This window comes from Enoplosus armatus, chromosome 3 (assembly GCF_043641665.1).
Source record: "Enoplosus armatus isolate fEnoArm2 chromosome 3, fEnoArm2.hap1, whole genome shotgun sequence".
Lineage (NCBI taxonomy): Eukaryota > Metazoa > Chordata > Actinopteri > Centrarchiformes > Enoplosidae > Enoplosus > Enoplosus armatus.
Window position 1 is genome coordinate 2,002,738 of NC_092182.1, and position 20,309 is coordinate 2,023,046.

Here is a 20,309-nt window from a genome sequence, read left to right on the forward strand (position 1 = left end):
ATTATCTAGTTAAAAGGGTGGGATCAAAATGTTTTTCAAGACCGTCCTCCTCACATATGTATGCCGAAAGCGTTGCTGGCCGCTGCAATCATCCCTTCTGTCCATCCTGGCTGTAAGAGCACAGCTACACTGTAAGAAATGTGGTCCTATAGTCACACTTCATTCCGTCTTACCACCTCTGTGATGACGGGCTTTCCACCAGCCTTCAAGTGTGAGACCATCCTTAACAGCTATAAACACTTTCGCCCTTAGACGTGCTCCAAGCAAAGAACACTGAGGCTTTAAGGTTTCAGTATGCTTCAAACAAAGCGCTTGCTGGATCATGGAACAGCATGTGAACGACAGCAGGCTTCTTCAAATGCGGCCTTTCAGAGCATGTCGTATGAACTCGTTTCAAGCACAGTGAGTCCTTAACTCCAAAAGGGATCTTTGCCGAGATTGAAATACCCAAACTGACTGGGTCACAGACTATGATGTCACACCAGGTCGAAACGCTGGCACCGAATCAAACAGCTGAAGCCTCGCGAGAGCTTCGGCTGAACAGGGACCGTAGATTTTGAATTTTGTGGCATGTGAGTATTTCATGACGAAAAGTTCAACCTTATCCTTTAAGTCTAGACCCCAAAGCAAGCTCTAAAAGTGATATTGTGATTTTCTACCTACTGTGCCAAATTAGAAACAGAAAAAAAAAGCTTGGTGCCATTTCTGTCAGAACACATTAAGTGCTGTTATTTATCTCATCTTCAAAATACGGCTGAACACACAAAAAAAAAAGAAAAAAAACTTTGCTTGGATCAGTTGAGAATAGCAGCACAAAACAAGAGAACTAAAAACATAATGCTTCCTGTACATGGGATGGTCACTGCAAGGACTCTTTTCTTTTTTAAAACTATGAACAGATTAAGGAAGAACAGAGGAAGGAAGAATTCTTTATGTTCTGCCTGTAACAGGTACAGACCCCATGTTCTCAGCCATTTACATTTCACTATCCCTTTTTGATACTGTGGCTGAAATCATTTCCCTCCCTGACTGTGACAGATAAACTCAACATGGACGATTAAAAGTCCAGAAAAAAAAAAAAGTTGGAGCAGCACAGAAAAAAAAACCAAACACATTTGGGCGTGTAAGGTTCAAAAAACAAAATCAAAGCAAATTCAAGAAAAAAAACATTAATGCTTCATCCCTGAATTGAACAGAGATGTTTGGCACTTTGTTGTACTGAGTCCAGACATGTTGAGTCGACTGTGGATGGATGGATGGAAGCAGGAGGAGCGTCTGAAGTCACATTGAGAGGGTTCAGACGATGGCGTTGGTGCCCCGGAGACCGACCCCGCGGGCGAACTGCTCCAGCAGGCCGGAGATGGCGCCAGAGGGGCTGGGTGCAGAGGACTTGAGGCCCACGGTGGAGCTGTAGGCCGCCAGGAAGACTTCCCGCACCGCCTCCAGACGGGCCTGGCGCTCAGAGGGGAAGGGACACCTGGAGAGGAGAGAGGAAGGAGGGGAAACAAGACGGATCGAGATCAGACGACAGGAAGAGGTTAGGGGAGGGTGATCCTATTTTTAAAAAAAAAAAAAAAAAAAAAAAAAGGTCTGTGAAAATAATAAGAAACAGAAGAAAAGTCTGCCAAGAAATCAGAAGAGAGGAAGAAGAGAATGACGCAGGCAGAGGCATCAGAGGCGTTGGATCGACCCCCACTCGGGCCACAATGTACTCCTGAATTAACCATCACAGAGCTCACACACAGAGCTCCTCATCACCACCATGTTCTTTCCTTTCTCTCCCTTCCTCCCAGCTCCTCTCATTTCCTCCGAATAAAGATGAATAGATGTTATTTGCCTTTTCCAACCGCAAGTGATGCCGGCGGGACGCGCTCAATTTGGCAGTCAGATCAAGCAGAAATTAAAATGTCCCCCTGCTGGGAGCAGAGAGTAGGAGGATGAGTCAGAGGGAGAACCCGGTGGAAAATTAAATCTCCCATGATTCTCCTCCTCGTCTATCGCCTGGTTCAGTGGGGGGGGGGGGGGGGGGGGGGCAGAGAGCAGCGACAAAAACTCTAGTTTCTCTCACAGGACACCACCTCGGACTCAACGTTATCCATTTCTAACATGATGGATGAACACTGTTTCTAATTTACCTCAAACATACGCGTCGATACCATAATCTATAATGAGGTAGATGTTCTCCGTTTCTGTTGTCAGACAACGGAACGAGCGCAAAACAGTAATTTCGTCCCAACTCATATACTTGTTAACCGGGCAGTCCTCCCCGAGCTGCTCCCCCGCTGATAGAATCGAGATTTTATGATGATGATGATGATGATGATGATGATGATGATGACGTCGTCTGGCAACTCTGTCTTGTGATTGGGCTATAATGACATTTAAAGTGACTTCTTAACTGACCGTGACCGGGCAAAAAAAAGCTCCGTTTTCCTTGTTTGCACTGAATATGCCAGTCAGGTATTTTTAGATGGATCCACTCTGAGGGCCATTTTAGAAAAGCTCTGTTTTGGGGTGAGAAAATCTCTTGACATGGTGTGTACCGAGAGCCAGAACGGAGAGAGGGGAAAAAAAAATGTTATTTAAATCTAACTTGCTCGAATACACTCTATTCGGGAGATACAAGACAGTGTATAGTGGTGCAGTAATGTTAAGCACAGCCACAAAGCTTCTGTTATCTTAATGAGCTGCACACTTGTATTCAAAATGGTGGGAAAATAACTCGGACTGCATACTCTTCCACTGGACAGAGCTGGACCCAGTGGACATCCAGGGTTAGGATGGGCTCTGTGAGGCTGTACTTGGTGACAATCAACATGCCGATGTATAGCAGGCGATACATGGTCGCCATCTTAGGTTAGCATGCTGATAACATTTGCTAATTAGCGCTCGACACAAAGTACAGCTGAGACTGACGGGGATGACATTCGTTTTGCAGGTGTTTAGTCTTAAACGGAGTGAAGCACCGGACAAAAAGAATTTTTGATCTGCTGGTGACGCCGGATGAAAGGTCAAGGGGTCACCGAAGTCCGTAGGATTCGTCCTCTGGGGAACATAAATGTCCGCACCAAATTTCATGGCAAAAACATCACGTTTTTTTGTTGTTTTTTTTTTTTAAATCAGTCGTAATACTGGACGGACCAAAGTGGTTGACCATCCGACACTGCCATCCCTAGAGCCACGCTGCTAGCATGGCTAAAAAGCCAACGGCGTTCTGTCCAGTTAGCTGAACAAAAACAGAGCCATCACAACTTGCACAAATGCTTAGTGACTGCTGTCAAAATAAATGTAATGATTCATTTAACGATGGTAATACTCTGCAACAGTTGACAAGATGGTTACAGTACATATATGCATGCTAGCTGATGATGCTCTATGGAAAGCAAGCCCACCATTCCTTTAACAGAAAGCCTGACGAGGTAAAATGGTACAGTGTTACTTGCATTCTTCCACTGGGCCCTTCATCCTGAAAACTGAAGGGGAGGGGGGAATCGTAGGCAGCAGCAACGGCAGACGAGGCGGCGGAGGCTGAGGCCAGAGGAGGAGGGGGGAAGTGAGCGTGGTCGTGGATGCTGCCGCAACCCGAAACTATCTGCCAACTCCCGTACTCTGTAGAGAGGGAGGAACCTGACCGAGTGTAGTCTGCCGCTAACCTGAGAGAGACAAGGAAAAGAGAGGGTGAGGACACGTCAAAAGAATTACAGACAAAAAGACAAAGAAATGGAAAGCACAAGGGACAGGAGTCTACCTGTCTGTCCGTTAGTTACCAAGCATCGGGTATTCACAGGTCTGTCTTACTGCATAATGAAGTACTCTCATCTCTGGGGATTGGCTAATAGTACCTGTTTTATTACTACTTTAGGCACTGAACCCAGCCAGTACTATAGCCCGGTGGATTGTTTTGCTCAGCATGTTACTGTACTGTAAGAGAGACATTTTCCCCTTTTCCCCTAAGAGGGTTAGGCAAAAAAAAAAATCACCTGCAACCCAGCTGATTGGCGGAAAAGAGAAATGAAAATGTTAAAACTGTTTTGACAGCAACAAGGGACCTAATAAAAAGAGACCTAAGAACTTCAGAACAGAAATAATTGTTTCATATGTTTCAGTGTCGGTGCTGAACACCAGAGGAAGAGACTCTCTCATTGCCCATGCACGAGCTGCAGTTTTAGGCCACAGGCTCTGTTGACGTACAGATACAGAGTCGACCTGCTTGTGAGTAAAATGAAGACACTCCAGAGCTAAAGCTCCGTGCCTCTGGTGAACATCCAAAATTTACATTACTGAAGTTAAGTGTGTGTGTGTGTGTATAAAAAGAACGCAACCTTGGACTGGCTGATGGAGTTGTATCAACTCAACTCACCTTCTCCCGGGGACAGCCAATGGGCTGCTGCCAGTGCGCGTGGCGCCGTGCTCCGATTGGTTGGAGGAGGAGGAGCTGGAAGACCGGGCCTCGTTGAGTGGATGGGAGAGGTGCTCGTCTAGTGGGTGCTGTTTATTCCAAACAACCATCTGAGGAGAGGAGGTGGTGCCTTTTCTCCTGAGGAGAGAAAGAAGACATCAACATCCACATGGTACTGTAATTCATTTAGACCACTGTGTTGGCAGAGAGGGGGGTCCGGATGTAGGCAGAAACATATTTTTCTACCTGGCAAATTTTTTTCACAACACAATAAAATGTCATCTGGGAACACCTTATGTTGGAAAGCCAAGTACAAGTTGATTTTGCAACGTAAACTGTGTATTTCTACTGTTAACCTCACAATCATCGAGACTCGGGATAAATTGCCCCCCATAAGCCCAAAGCACTGAACCCTCAGAGACTTTACGGCGTCATCTGTGTCATCACTGTAAGGATCTGAGTGCCGTGAACAGAAACATTTCTGTGGACAGCACGTCGTTTTATGAACTGGAGTTTGTTGTTTGCGCCCTGTAAAAAGTTGTACTTGCGTACTCCTTCCCTGTTTTCTTTATTTTTCTTTATTTCTGATGTGGAAATCTACTGTCATCACCCTTTTAACATCACAACATCTATAATATCTATCAACTTTCCAAAACATACAATTACAAAAAATATTTAAAAAAAAAAAGCCTCCACCCACCAGCTGGAGGCCTGGGGTTGGCTGGAGAACAGGTCCACAGTGTCGTGTGTGAGGCTGGAGGCGCCGCCCGCCTCCTCAGTGATGAGGGAAAACTCGCTGCTCAGACTGGTCACACTGCCGCGATCTCTCGACTCTGAAACCACACACACAGCAGGGCTGTTACTTCAGGTTCTTAACTCCGCGGGCCTTTTTCATGGCAGACATCTCCATCAAATCATAGCAGGAAAAGCGCAGGTGTAGAGTAGAGAGAGCAGACGTTCAAAACCCCACTGACATGTGTAGCTGGGCTAACAACTGAAAGTCCAGCCTTGGAACGGAGCCTTTCTCAACAGTGCGTTGCGTCGCTCGCTTCACATGTTAAGATAAGGATGGTAGTTTTTTTGGTAGTATCTGATAATATTTCGATGTTTTTAGACTGCAGAGATTACTGCTAAATAATTGGAAACAATATATTTTTGAAGGGAGTGTTCTTGAAGTTTTACGGAAATGGACAAAAGTCTGTGACCATGATGTTGGTACCCGCGCTGCTGAGCTTGTAGTTTTTACATGGGAGCTGTAGTTTTTGTTTGTGCTGGAATACCTGACTGAGACACATAATGTAACTGAGCCATTGCGATTTCCTGTTTTGACATGTCAAAATGTCTGTCCTCAGCAGCTTTTTTCCCCCCTTTTCCAGTTGTGCCAGAAGTGTCTAATAGTGCCTATTTAAAAACTTAAGCTAACATAAGATAAATCTAACAAAAACACAGTTTCACTATTCAACATAACAGGTCAACTATCCTTGATCAAAGATAACGTGTGAATCAATACTGAATGGTCGTTTATCATTACAGCAAAAACTTAACAGAAATGATAGAAGCTTTTTATAGAAATCAAATGGATATTATACTGATGCGAATGCAAGACCCTACCGAAAGCTAAAAGCCTGCAGACAAAGGTTTGTGATGCAAGATGTTTTGGATTCAAGCCTTGCAATCCATGAAGAGATGAAAGCCGCTGTGTTATCACCCTGAGTCTCAATGCTTTGTCTCTGCTCCAGCGCTGTCTGTGTTATTCAGCATTGCATCAGTCCAGAGGCAAAAGGCTGCTCCAAAGTACCGAAAAAGGACTTGATGATATAACAGGCTGCTCTGAGATGTGGATTAATGAAGTTTGGGGCTTTTTTTTTTATTTTTTTTATTAACAAATGTAAGGAGTTCAACAGGAAAACATGGGAAATATTGTAATTACTACATGATTTCCACAGGCACCAGTAACCAGGTCCATCGAGCACCCTAATTTCATGTATTCCATTAAAATTCATTCAATTTTTATGAGAATAAAACAAAAAAAAAAAAATTTATACTACTGTGATTTCTGATGAACTATACATAGTTCTTTAAAATCAATGAGGCATAGCCCTTTGTAATAAAAGTCCACTGCAGAAACCACAAACAGACGTTTTCAGATACGGTTAAGGTTTTTTTTTTTCTTTTCTTTTCTTTTTATAGGCCTGTGCGGCAGGGAGGAATGTATGAGACACACTGACTTACTTAACTGGCAGAGATCTTCCACAGTGAAATCACTGTCTTTGAAGTGGGAGTTCTTCCTTCTGAAAGAAACAAAAAAAAACAAACAAAAAAAAAAAAACAATGATGAAATAACAATCGGAAAGAGCGAGAAAGAAAGAACATGAGATACTGGAAATTTCACACAGCTGAAATGTGCCTTCAGAAGCTGGTTATTCATTTACTCTATGGCCTTCATCAACAGATAACTGTAGCTTTATCGTAAACATTTTGTGTCAAGGAAAAGCTTCACATGGAAGAAAGAAAGAAATGAAGGAAAGAAGGAACATAACATAAATGGAGGAACACACCTCTGTTTCCTAACAGCAGAGAACTTCTCTGAGACAATGTGCTTCAAAAAATTGAAGCAAAAAAAGAAAATCTGAGGGAGAAAAAAAAGAAGCACATTCGGATCAGAGGGCAAACAGCAATCCAACAGAAGTCACTTTTAGATCAAGACAACGGCCCAGCAGGTGTCGCTCGTGCTCGTTTGTGTGTGAGGTGAATCAGTGGCACATCACTATTCTGCTGTTGTAGTCTAGTGTTACTGTAACAAAGTCCTTTTTGTGTATTTGTACTTAAAAAAAAAAAACCCCGCTAATTTTAACTTTACTTTATTTCTTTAGTACTTTTTGTGAAAAGTGAAAAGTGAAAAGTACTTTGCTACACTTCAAGTTGCATCCGTGAAGAGGGGCTGAGTGGACTGGACTGGTTATAGTGGGACACAGGGGCTGGGTGGACTGGTTATAGTGGGACAGAGGGGCTGAGTGGACTGGACTGGTTATAGTGGGACAGAGGGGCTGAGTGGACTGGACTGGTTATAGTGGGACACAGGGGCTGGGTGGACTGGTTATAGTGGGACAGAGGGGCTGAGTGGACTGGACTGCTTATAGTGGGACAGAGGGGCTGAGTGGCTGAGTGGACTGGACTGGTTATAGTGGGATAGAGGGGCTGAGTGGACTGGACTGGTTATAGTGGGACAGAGGGGCTGAGTGGACTGGACTGGTTATAGTGGGACAACTGTGTGTTTATACAGCTCCATGTGTCCTGCCTCTGTGCTGTTTAATTGAGGTGGATTAATAATGCTTGTTTTGTTTTTGCTAGTTTTGTCCTCTTGACTGCTTCATTCTAGCGAGGCTACGCAGAGGAAGGCTGTTGTACGTTTAGAACTGATAATCATCCACAGGCTCCAAAGTGCCGCACGCAGAAAAAGAAACTTATTGTTGCTTTGGAAATCTGGGCCCGTGTTGCTCATGCTGTTCCACAAATGTACGTTGACATTTAACGCAATTTCTTTTATAGCCTTAACATGTTCTTGAATTTAACAGCAGTATCCCTTTTCCATACCCCACCCCTTTCCCCTTTTTAAAAATGTAACACAGTAATGTTAATTCAGAGAACATTTCAACTGACCTACTTTTCACTTTCATCTAAGGACATGCTTTAAAGTAACAGTATTTATACTTATAGCATAAAGAGAGTATAATGTTCTCGGAAGCCTACTCTTTGCATCCCTGCTCACGTGAAGTGTATGGATATATGGATGTTTTGTATAGCAGGTGGTGATATGTCCTTGCATTTTAGCATAATGGGCAAACCAAGAAAATGTTGCCCTCACAAAATTGAGGAGTCACATCTTGTTAGGGTTTGGATTTGTGTGCCCTGTATGCAACAGTAACGTCTTTTGCCAGCCACATGCCTGTTTAAGTGATGAACTGCACTACTTTTGTTTTTTTTTTATTAGAGATGCTAACCGTCCAGCCCTGCAACATACACCGTCCTTTCATATGAAAGAGTTGTCGGCGAAGAGAGCAACACATTACAGCTAGCCGTTAGCAGCAGGCAGAACCTGCCTTTCTGCCACTTTGATAAGACTCCTCCCTCTGTGATTACAGCTGTTTAAAGAAGCCCTCTCTCTTTGATTCTCAAGGACTGACATCAAAACATGATGCTAATGTTGATGACTCAGATGACCACTGACACATATTTTTTTTTTCTTCAATTAACCTCTCGTGTGCCTGAGCTGACATTTAGAATCCGGCTGATACTAGGTTTTTGAGGTCAATACAATTATCGATATTTCATTATTGCACTTAAAACACACGACCCCCTACATTTGTTTTTTTGAATTGTGACCACAAAATATATGAACAAGACATTTTACATTTGAAAATGAGTTTTCTGGACTGAGCTGTCTTGTTACTTATAGGCCGACTCTACTGAAAGTCTACTGACATGACGCAGTGAATTTCGGACTTTTAACACAGGAATAAAATAACTGGGCTTTCTTGTTTAAACAAAGTTATGTTATTATTATCATAATCAGAGAAAAACTTCATTTGGAGATGCACTTACCTCCTCCCCTTTGGAGAGTCGATCTGGCAGCATGTGACTGGAAGTAGATACAAAAAAAAATGTACTGCATTACATGCCAGTTGGCGCTCATTTATGTATAAAAAAAAAATAAATAAATAAATAAAAAAGTAAGTATTGTGAAAGTTTTAGAGAAGTGTGAAAACTGTTGCTAGACATCACTAGGGCTGGGTGGAATTAGGGTGAACTGGCCCTTTAACTCTGCCAATCGAAGCATCGGTCAGAGTGTATTTTTCTTTTTTCCCCCTTTTCCTCTGATTACAGGTATTCTGGTGCTGCTGACAATGTTTATGGCCATGAAAGAGTACAGAAATCAGGAGATTGCTCCACAAATGAAATGGAGTCAAAATATGAGTGATGAGTTGAGGTGCAGCAGCTACAAGCACCTCTGGGCACTCCCTCCGTCTCTCTGCTTTATCCAACTCCTTCACACTCACACACACACACACACACACACACACACACACACACACACACACACACACCTTGGCCAATGTCCCCAGGGCTTGGGCAAGCCTGCTGATGTATAATTACATGGGCTAGCTGGCAGTTTCTTTTTTTCTTTTTTTTTTTTTTTTACAAGACTGCCTCTGATGAGCTCAAACTGGAGAGATTGTGCTGGTAATTATGAGGAGAACCCCAAGAGAGAAAGAGAGTGTGTGTGTGTGTGTGTGTGTGTGTGTGTGTGTGTGTGCGTGACAGAGAGCGAAGCTATGGAGAGAGGGAGGATGAAAGACGCGGTCAAGAGAACAGCCAGAGAATCGCACCGCTAGTCTCGCGTCGCCCTGGCCTCCCTCTCCCACCGCTGCCTGTGCCTCATTAAGCAGTCACTCTTCAATTATGCGTCGCAGACAAACACGGCGCCTCTCAAACCAGACGTTGCAAATGCGCCTCTGAAGTATTTATGCCAGCTAATGCGCTTTGCGAGTGACGCCACGGCGTGGTCATGAAATGGTGATAGCGATGATGCGGGTGATCATTTTTTTACCCGAAGAGGAACCAGTCGTAAGCGATGGTCAGATACAGGATCTCGGCCGGCTCCAGGCTGGCGTGCACGGCGCCGTCCTGTGAAAAATATATGGCAAGAGCAAGTCAAACATCTCAAAACATCCCATGTTAAATAAAACACCACAGGCCAATCATCCGCAAGACGCCATGCAGCGCCGCACACTGAAAAGGGGATTTCTTATTCCGTTTGAAAAAAACACTGCATGCGTGTGATCTGCGGTTTCACCAGAAGCTTCCAGTGTGAACAGCGACTTGAGAAAAAGATTACATATTTATTACATAAGGGTTCTATTTTTAATAAAAGGCCGTCAATACTGAAGAGACTAATTAAAGCGCGTGTTTGAAATGGTAAATTAGTTGTATGTGGAGAGGTATGAGAGGGGTGTGGGGGGTGGGGGGGTGGATTCAGCGCGGGATTACCAAGGCACTAATGAATGTTGGAGGGCCAAATGAGCTGCCGGGTGACTGAGTGTCATGTGGAGAGAGACACCGGGGGAGAATGGAGAAGATGAAAAAGTAAGAACTTACTGCCCACAGAGAGAGCCTGAGGAGGGACACAAACAGGGGCGTCCGGTCCCAGCCTGATATGCAGTGCACCAGGAGGCCACTCTCATCTGAAACGACACACGACATCACCTTCGAGACCAACAGCAACACTCTTTAAAAAAGGGCCAGAAATGCATTATGAACAGGGTGAAGACTTTACAACGGAGGACTGTACTCTCTGACCCACCAATACGTACGTCGGGGTGAACTCCAATTCACCTGAACGGCAAGAAACTGAAAGCTGCATTCGATGATTTGATTGGCCACTTGAGGACAGCAGCAGATGTAAATACAACACTGACAACGGTTGTTATGGTGACTGTTGCCTACACGCAAATCACTGTCATCTCACTGGAGACGAGCTTGTGTCCACCACATGAATGTTAGTCCAATAATAGTCATCACTATGACTCACACCTTTTACATTACACTCTAGGTCCTATTTTTTGTTGGCGGCGGCGGCGGCGGCGGCAACAAGCAGCGCTCCGACAGTTTGGCATCGTCCTGACCTTGAAATTGGCTTTGCCAGTCCTCGTCTGCGTGTTCCGCTCAGAGCACTTGGTGCACAGGTGGGAGGGAGAGGCGCCAACAGGTGGGAGGTTCGTTCAAATGAGGCAGCGCAAAGCCAGCTGCTGTTATTTATTTTTTTTGGGGGGGGGGGGGGGGGGGTGGTAGAAATCCACCGACCACATCTGTCAATCTGCTGCCAATCTGCCGATTTTATCAACGAGAAAAAAATAAAATACCTGCGAATGTGCAGCAATGACACGATAATGCCTAGTGCCATTCTGCACGCAAGTTTTCCTTCTTTAAATCACATACAAAAGGACAGCAGGCGGCTACACATTCTGTCTCATCACATCAAACTGCCGGGGCTCATTAATCGCCCCCTTTCCGACATTGTTTTTTTTTTTTTTTTTAACTCAGCGGTTCATGTTTTATTCTTGAAATGCATAACAAAGCAAAAGCTGCTGTATCACACTTAAAGACAGGATGTGGCCATTCACAACGGACGTAATTAAGTACTATTAATGAACTCAGGAAGCCTCACTTTGATATCTTATACATCCGTCATTACCTTTTAATGAACATTTCATTGTCTACGTATAAAAAATTCATCATTGGCAATCATTAGTTGCAGCTCCTTCCCATATTCCAACTTGAACCTGAGAATAAACCACAATCCTAAACCAACATCAACCCCCCAAAAAAAACCTTATCTGATCCTTCTCCCACCTACCATCACTGTTGATGATGTGGAGCAGCAGCTTCAGGTAGTTCTGGGTCTGCTCCACCAGGTCCCACGACTGAACACACACACACACACACACATATATAGAGTAAATACACTGTTGGTATAACAGAGAAATTAAAGCATTGCTTGCACAGAGAGGTTTTAACCCCCCCTCCCCAATCTTACACCACACTGTCTGGCAGTAGCATATAGTATATTCAGTTTAACCAAAAAAAATATTCAAACCCAGGTCTAGAATTTTTTTTTTTTATGACTCACTTTATACACATTTGTCCAAAATCCAGCCTCACGTACAGCATATGGAAATAAAGTCACTGTATGTGGGTTTGAACAGTGTGAGTCAGTGAGGTTTAAACCACACTGTACCTATTACTGTATGTGTTGCCGTGCAAGTTGCGTTATGAATCACAACCAAAGCACTTTGCAAGGTTGGACAACAGATGGCACTGACGCACCACAAATATTACAGAGGGAAACTGAGTCACAGCCGAGTTCACGGCAGAGTGAAGGAAAGGGAATATGGTGACCTGGTATTGAGTCCAGTCAATGTTCAAGTTTTGATTAAAGCACACAGGGATTGTCAAAGGAGCGTCCACATAGTCCTGTCGGTGGAGACACAGTGACACCAGGTTAATACAACAGAGCCAACTTGCTGTGTAATCGGAACTGAACAGGCTCAGAGCAGTCTCTCTATACCTGATTCCAGTTGAACACCAGACCTTCTGCTGTGTAGTCCCTGTCTTTGTAGTCCTTAAAAAACTCACACCCTAAAAGACAGACAAGAAAAAAAAAAAAAAAAAAAAGACATATAGTCACCACACTTTCAACACACAAGGTTTTTAGCTGAAGCCACAGAATGTGGTGCTTGGTTAGGCAGGTGTTCATCCCTCCAATAGGGTTCCACAGACTTGGTGGCCTGACTCCATGCTAAGACACTTCATGTTGATTTTTTTTTTAGTTTGTCACCCATCTGTATGTACTGAGGAGGAGTTGTTTTTCTTTTTTTACAGTATAAAAATAAACTTCTCAGTGCTCTCCGGTGGACTAGCTATGCAAGCGCGACACCCGTTTCTTTATTGCTTCACACAGATCTTTACTTACTACGGGATATCTATCGGTCTAGCCCTAGTGGAGGGACTGGGGGAAAAAAAAACAAAAAAACTTGACAGCGGTTGTTTACCAGGGTAAGGCACAGAAAGCAAGGTGAAGTCTGCATAGCGTTGGGCCTTGTCCGCCTTCTCTGAGGATGTCACACTGCAGAGGCGAAAAAAGACAAGACGCAAAGAGCCAGGTGAGATACGCTGTGAGCATTCATGGGCATCTACAGTATTTTACTACAAAATACAAGGGACTATCACGGCTATAGCAGTATACACACACATGCACATGTGCAAAAAGACACTGCTGGTATAATCACAAGCACCCTGCATACACCCAGACTAACCTAACTCAATTCACGGCACAATCTGCATAAAATATGAAGCCAAACACAAACACACTGAGTCAACAGTCAGATGCCTCCCATAAGGTTACTTCCTACAAATGTGCCGTGGAAACAGTGACCTAAATAACAGCCAGAGTGTGGATGAACTCGTCCGCGCTGTTCCTTACTTTAGGCCAAACTTAACCTTCTTGTTCTCCACCATCAGGTCACAGATGTAGCGAACCGAGAGGTAACGCAGCAGCTTGATGTCGTGGCCTCGGACCTTGTCGAAGAGCTGGGAGTCCCCATTCCTGAGGAGGAGGGAGCAGAGGGAGGGAGGAAGGAGAAGGAGGAGAATTAATAGGAGAAAGGCTGACAGAATAATTGGTTTTCCCTGGATGAGAAGTTTAACAACCGTCTTTCGGTTAGTAAGGTATGACTTTTTAAACACTTCCACTGAGGAAGTTAGTTGTTTATTGATTCAGCCCACGGACAGACAGACAGACAGACAGACAGACAGACAGACAGACAGAGAGGCCAGTGCCTGGTGTTCACTGTAAACTAATCTAATTAAAGTGATTTGATTACCTGGCGGCGCTGTCATCCTCTGGAACCTCCTCAGACTCTGTCCACGTGTCATCAGTGCCCCCTAGAAAAAAAAAACAAACAAAAAAAAAACAAAACACAGAAGCGTACAACATGAATATCTTCAATCAAGGTGAGGCTCACGACATAAAACATAAACCCTAACCTTCCCCCCCCCTAGAGCTTGCAGTACAGAAACACCAAAGACACTGTAAATGATCCCACTCAGACACATATTATTGTATATTCACAATCAGGGATCCCTGATGTTTATATAATGCTTGTTATAATGTTTTAGTAATAATTATAATAATAATTGTCTGATATATTATTTCCGCTTTGCTACATTCCAAAAAGGGGAAGATCTACTCTTCGGGTATGAAAATTATTTGAACTGTATACAGGTTGTAATTGATGGATTTGGACAACCTACCGACAGAGCTCGTTTTCTAATCGTGGCTGCCTTTCAAACTGACACGCTGACAAATAACTCAAGCAAAATCTCCCAAAAACTGAAAACCACCCCCGGACTCAAGCGTGGGAACAATGTCATACGATATAAATCAAAACAACCTTCGCATTCTCACCCACGGCAACTAATGCGCAGGACTATTTGTCACAATAAGCGCAGACAAGGCCGCTGACACAGCACGTTCGACTGGCTGACTCACACTCGGCACACTCCGCCTTGGCTGTTGGTTTGGGAAGGATGCGTTCTCATGGGAGGTTGAATGCACTTATTCTAAGTGCTTTGGACAAAAGGTATGTGCCAAACGAGTGGAAGTGATATAAAAGCCCAGTCAGGGAACCGGGTCTACAAGCTTCTCCACCGAACTTCGTTTGCTAATCGTTCACAAAACCTGTTTTAGGCCAAAAGAGGGACCTCAGACTGCTGGCTAATTACCACATGAGGGATGGGTCACTGCTTCAGGCCTGTGCGAGCTGAGAACAAGGAGCTGGACTACCGGTTTAGAGTGATCAAAAAAAAAAAACAGACATTCAACGGGTGGATAGTTTCGGCTTAAACCCGAATTGCTGCATGCTTTCATCATTTTATCATATTACCGTATGTGCTGGAAAGACATTTCTTTACATGTGATGCACGTGGCGACTTGGCGATTCTGAATGACGCTGACTCCCCCACAGTCACTTACAGGAAACGTTAAGTTTGACAGCTGTCTGACAACTGCTGCAACTATTCACAGACGGCACACGTGGAACTGAAACTTCCAATGGAAAATAAGTCGGCCACAACTTCCCTTCTTCAGGCTAAATTTAAGTGTGTACGTGTGTGTGTGTGTGTGTGTGTGTGTGTGTGTTGTACCTGAGAAGATGTAGTTGTAGCCTGTGCGTCCGTACAGCTCCCCCCATCCTGCCAGAGTGGACGAACGGCAAATATGCTGCAATGAGGAAGAAAGGATCTGCGTTTACTTTTAAGCAAGACCGCATTACGTTATCTTAATTTCACATTTCCTGCAGCAGTCATCCCGAGGTTTTAAATGTACAGAAAAAGTGCACTAAATAAAGCGTCGATTGTGCCCTTAACATGTCCTCAGTTGCTGTTAACCGCTTCCATGTCAAGAGAAGGTGCCTTCCCAATGACTGGAGTATCACAGGTGCAACTTGTATCTGGTGGAATTTCTTGCCATAAACATTCATAAGAATTTAAACCAAGTGTTTCTGGACACCAAAACAAGCCAGACTTAATGCAAGAGGCAGCTCCATTGTTGAAATCCTGCTTGCATTGTTACATAACACATCCCTCAACCTCTCTCTGCCTCAAATGCACATGGTGGTTTGAGTCCCTTTCCTCCCCACAACCTAAAACCACGTGGATCTGTTGTTGAAGTCAGTCAGTCTTCGAAATATTACGTGTTTTGCAGAGAAAAATGGCCCGCAAAACACCTTTTTTTTTTTTTTTTTTCCCACAGTGAAGACAGAACGGGGGGCATTGCAATTGCACACATCTTATTGCTCTGGCGTCTGGCCCTCCGTGAGAAAAGTCGGAGTAAAGGTTGTTGCACAGCGCATCACATGTGTATCTATCTAAACATCTGGGGTGGGAAAAAAAAACTTTGTGTTCTAAAACAAGTCTCCTGTAGGTGAAATCCTGAAAGAAAGAAAGAAACATCCGAAGAGTCTCTGTTAAATCAGGAATTTATACAGCTAATTCCCATCACTACTTCACACCAGAAAAACTAAAGTGAAGACTTTAACACAATGCCTTGGCGTCAGGTGAACAGAAGTGATATCAAACCCCGAGCAGAGAGCAGCAGTACCTTGCCATTGTAGAGGATGACGGGACAGACGAACCTCCCCCTGCAGCGAGCCAGCTTACTCCGGTTCACCAGGTCCTGCAGCTTACTGATCTGCACTGTGCTCTCAAACCTACACACACACACGCAGTCCATCAGTCAGTCTTCGTCATCATTTTAATTTCGTTTAGCACGTCATATACAAAATGCAGCTGTAAAGCCGTTGACATCACAACAGCACAACGATCGGTGCTAACCACACACCGCAGAGTCTGCTGAAAACAAGCCGACCCTGCTGACGCCTCCAAACGATCGTCTGTTCTTATCTTCTGAGATACAGGTCACAGTTAAGTGGGTCAACAAGACTCAACACCCATTGATTATTTAATTACATTCACTAATATATCTTAACTGCCTGCCTGCTGCTGTTTTGACCATGAAAACACAAACACTTGAATGATTATCAAAAGGGTTAAATAAGTTACAACGTACGCTCAAAAGGCCTCATTACTTTAGACTTTGTCTACATTAAGGTGTCTACATTTTAAAACGCTGTTTGCGTCCACATTAGTGTTTCCAGGTTGTTTTCCGTCCACAGTGAACGACACTGAACGACGTAAAAAAAAAAAAAAAAAAAAACGGCTAAATCTCGACTTCATCTGATAAAATCAACATAAACACAGGTTTACGACCACAGCTCTGTATGTGGGATCGGGTATAACTGACATTTAAAATACGGGATTACAGGAAAAAGTTAGAGGCGACAGACAGTTGCCTTCTCAACTTCTGCTGCCACACAGCCGGTTACTCGAGCGTCAGACCTGTTGTGTGTCATCTCTGTTCACTGTCCTTCGGTGCTTTAATACACCCAAATTCGGGATATAGTTCAGCGGATATAGACAGCTGAACAAGATTGTTATTTCATTCAACACATAAACTCTACCTGTTAGCTAAACGCTACCAAGCTGCTGTGCTGCGCTGATAAAACCATTACTTTATCATGCTGCCGAGTATTCAGCCATACTGGCATTTAAAATGAACAATCACGAAAAAACGTGGGAGGGGGCTAAAGGATGTCTTCTTAACTTCTCTGGCCTCACTGGGCTGGCTTATGTCAACGTTTTGCAAAAGCTCCGTTTACCCGGTGCACACTGAAACACCAAGCCGGCGTTTTAATATTTACAGTTTTGGAAAAGTGCTGCCTTTTCTTTAGAGAAAAAGATGTGCTTAAAAAAAAAAAGCCAGCTTAATGTGGACATACTCTGAATGGTGATGAGCGATACAAATTAAAGCAATATTGACATTTGTATTAGGGCTGCAACTAACGATTTTTTTCATTATCGATTAATCTGACAATAATTTTCCCAATTAATCGTTCAGTCTATAAAATGTTGAAAAACTGGAGGGAAATAAAATTGCCATTTCCAATTTTTTCAAGCCCACAATGATGCCTTAAATATTCTGGTTTTGTCTGCCCAACAGACCAAAACCTAAAAGATATTCAATTTACTGTCATAAATGACAAAGAAAAGCCGCAATTCCTCACATTTGAGAAGCTGAAACCAGAGAATGTTTTTTTCTTGAAAAATGACTGAAACGATTGATCGATTATCAAAATACTTATCGTATCTAATTCACTGGATGAGACACAGACATTCTTCTCTGGGTATTTTATCTATAAACAGTTTTCTCTATTGATTTTCCAGAAAAGGTGCTATAATCACGATATCCATCAATACTGGCATATGGAATTAGAAAAGGAGGGGATATTAGCCTAATCGCTCACTAACTGGCTAGAAGCAGAGCATGTTTGGTGTTTTTGCCAACATACTACATGTCATGACAAAAAATACTGCCTAGAAACCCCTTGTAAATATGTTTATTGCTAATGTTTCAGTTGAAATGAAAAAATTATGCTGGCAAATATTCTCCGTGCACACAGGGGATTTGCTTTTTCAATACAGTACATGGAGGCCTTTGTTATGAATAATATGTTAAAGCACATCGTCTATTTTCAGCACAACAGCGGAAAATAGTTCCACTGCATTAATCAGCAGTGAGAAATAAGGATTTGTTGAATCACTGCAGGTTATTTCCTATTTCCGGCCACAACGTGACCTCATGTGACAGAACAGTCACTTCACCCCTCTGCTGCGTTGATGCCATCAAGAGATGGAGGCTGACCTTTGCTCCCTGCACCACAGTAAGGTGTGCATGATTAGAGGAGTGACACAAACAAACAGGAGGGTAATTGGTAACTGAGTGGACTGGACTTTGTATCGTAAAATGATGGACTGGCTGAGTAGTGGAGGGGTACCTGTCTCTCTCGACATCTGTGCATTCATACTCCAGGAAAACTATCTGCCGGGGGTAATGGCCACAAACTTCTCCGTTGGAGTTGTGGATGATACTGTACTTGTAATCTCTGGCAAACAACTCCAAACAACGCTTCTCTATCGCCTCCACCTGAAGGGACACAAAAACAAAAGTTATGCTAGTGGTTTTAAAAAGGAGCCTCATTTTTCATCTAGAAAATGACAGAATTTGGGTTAGATAGGTAACTAAACTAAAACTAATTAGCACATACTGTACGGGCGGATTTAGAAGTTTTATGGCAAACTTAGATGCAGACTCCCATATCTACCAGTAAAGTGAATGTCCCTTGCCCATTCAATATGTCACTATGCAGTGTGTAAAGATTAACACCATTTAAGTCCTCATGTGTGGCATTCGGGACAATGTGGAAGACTGCTGGCACTCTTACGCAGGCACTTGCCTGACTGAAGGAAGTTTTATTCTACTTAGCCGTCTACTCTACAATCACTACATTTCTATCAAAATCTATTAATTTATGAATTTCTTGTTGATTGAGCATAGAAAACTATATTTGATTGGGCAATAATTACATACACTTAGCAATGTGGTTTTTCAACAAAAGCTCTTCCATTTCAAATATGAATGAAGGCTATGAGTACAGGAAAGGGGTTACACCAGCAAATAAAAACACACATCAAAATAACCCTTGGTCTGAGGTAGAAAGCAGTGTCTATGCATAAAACCACTGTACATTTATACAAATGAAGAGCAGCTAGGTGGACCAGATACATGCCGAACTGAGCAGTGGTTTCTTAGGATTGTTAAGAGGTCATATGTCACTACCTGCAGTTTATGTTGTTTTGCTGTTGTACAGGGTTACTTTCATTTCCTTGATTCTGCAAGGCAGTTCGGTTTAAGATATCATTCCCACGAGAGAGACTGACACATTGCCACACCGAATGATGACCCCCAATCTTACCCGAGGAGTGACTTCCTTTGCCCTGTACTGCATCCTGGAAAACAAATCTATCAAATCCAGTATTTCCTCGCTCTTTCTGACCGACAGCCCGGAGGCCGTAAAGCCGCCGGCCGCGGAGGGGGAGGCGGCCATCATAGCGCCTTGACCTGCGGTAGTGGCCTCTAGCCGAACTCGACCTCCTTCAAACACCGCAGAACCGTGTCCTTTGGAACGGGAAGACCGACGAGGCCATCCCTTCCCAGCCAGCTTCTTCCTGACTGCCCGCTTGAGGGGGCCGGAGCCGGGGAGTCTTCCTGAATTCAGGGCACCGGCGAGCTGCTCCACTCTCCAAACACAAGCAGTTAGCCAGCCCGCACAGCCAGCCACTCACACCACGGCGGCGGCTGCTGCTGCTGCTGCTGCTACCGGAGTTAGCACGACTAGCTAACAGACTAGTTCAGCTTCCCAGGCGTTTCTACTCACTCAAAACCCTCGTAAAACGTTACTCGTTTGTGGAAAATTTCACACATTTGTAGTCCTCCGCATCACCGCTGTTTTGTTTGCGTTTGTGACATCTGGTGATGCCCGACTCACAGCACCGCCTCGCTGAACTCCGGTCAGCTGGAGTCAGGAAATCTCCGGGATCCTTCCCGGCCTGCTCACGCTTCCTCAATGTCACGTCTTCATGTCTCCTTAGTGACCACGACCGCGCCGATAAACGGATTAAAGTTATACAGTAGTCAACCCTGTGGCTGCGGGATCTCAGTGTTGCATCTGCTGTTGTGTTAGAAAGCCCCAGCAGCGGAGAGTGGTGTTGCAATCTGTGTACTACAGTCTGAGGGTACAACAGGCGGTAAACAGGAAGCTGACATGACCACGTGACAGCCATCTCCCCCTTTAAATGACGTTTGTTGTTGAACGGGGCATGATGTTTTGGACTGTCT

General features: G+C 43.9%; 1 protein-coding gene across 1 annotated transcript; it reads right to left on the reverse strand.

Annotated features, from left to right (window-relative positions):
* Nucleotides 1-916: 916 nt before the first annotated feature.
* On the reverse strand, nucleotides 917-19,700 carry mtmr14 (myotubularin related protein 14). The gene is made up of 18 exons (XM_070903512.1): nucleotides 19,387-19,700; nucleotides 18,409-18,557; nucleotides 16,116-16,224; nucleotides 15,161-15,236; nucleotides 13,840-13,900; nucleotides 13,440-13,562; nucleotides 13,009-13,082; nucleotides 12,525-12,595; nucleotides 12,356-12,430; nucleotides 11,814-11,880; nucleotides 10,556-10,641; nucleotides 10,008-10,084; nucleotides 9,002-9,038; nucleotides 6,958-7,028; nucleotides 6,632-6,690; nucleotides 5,100-5,232; nucleotides 4,361-4,537; nucleotides 917-1,477 (listed from the first exon to the last, which is right to left on the reverse strand). The coding sequence occupies exons 1-18, from the start codon at nucleotides 19,519-19,521 to the stop codon at nucleotides 1,297-1,299; spliced, it is 1,761 nt and encodes a 586-aa protein (XP_070759613.1). The 5' UTR covers nucleotides 19,522-19,700; the 3' UTR covers nucleotides 917-1,296.
* Nucleotides 19,701-20,309: the final 609 nt, after the last annotated feature.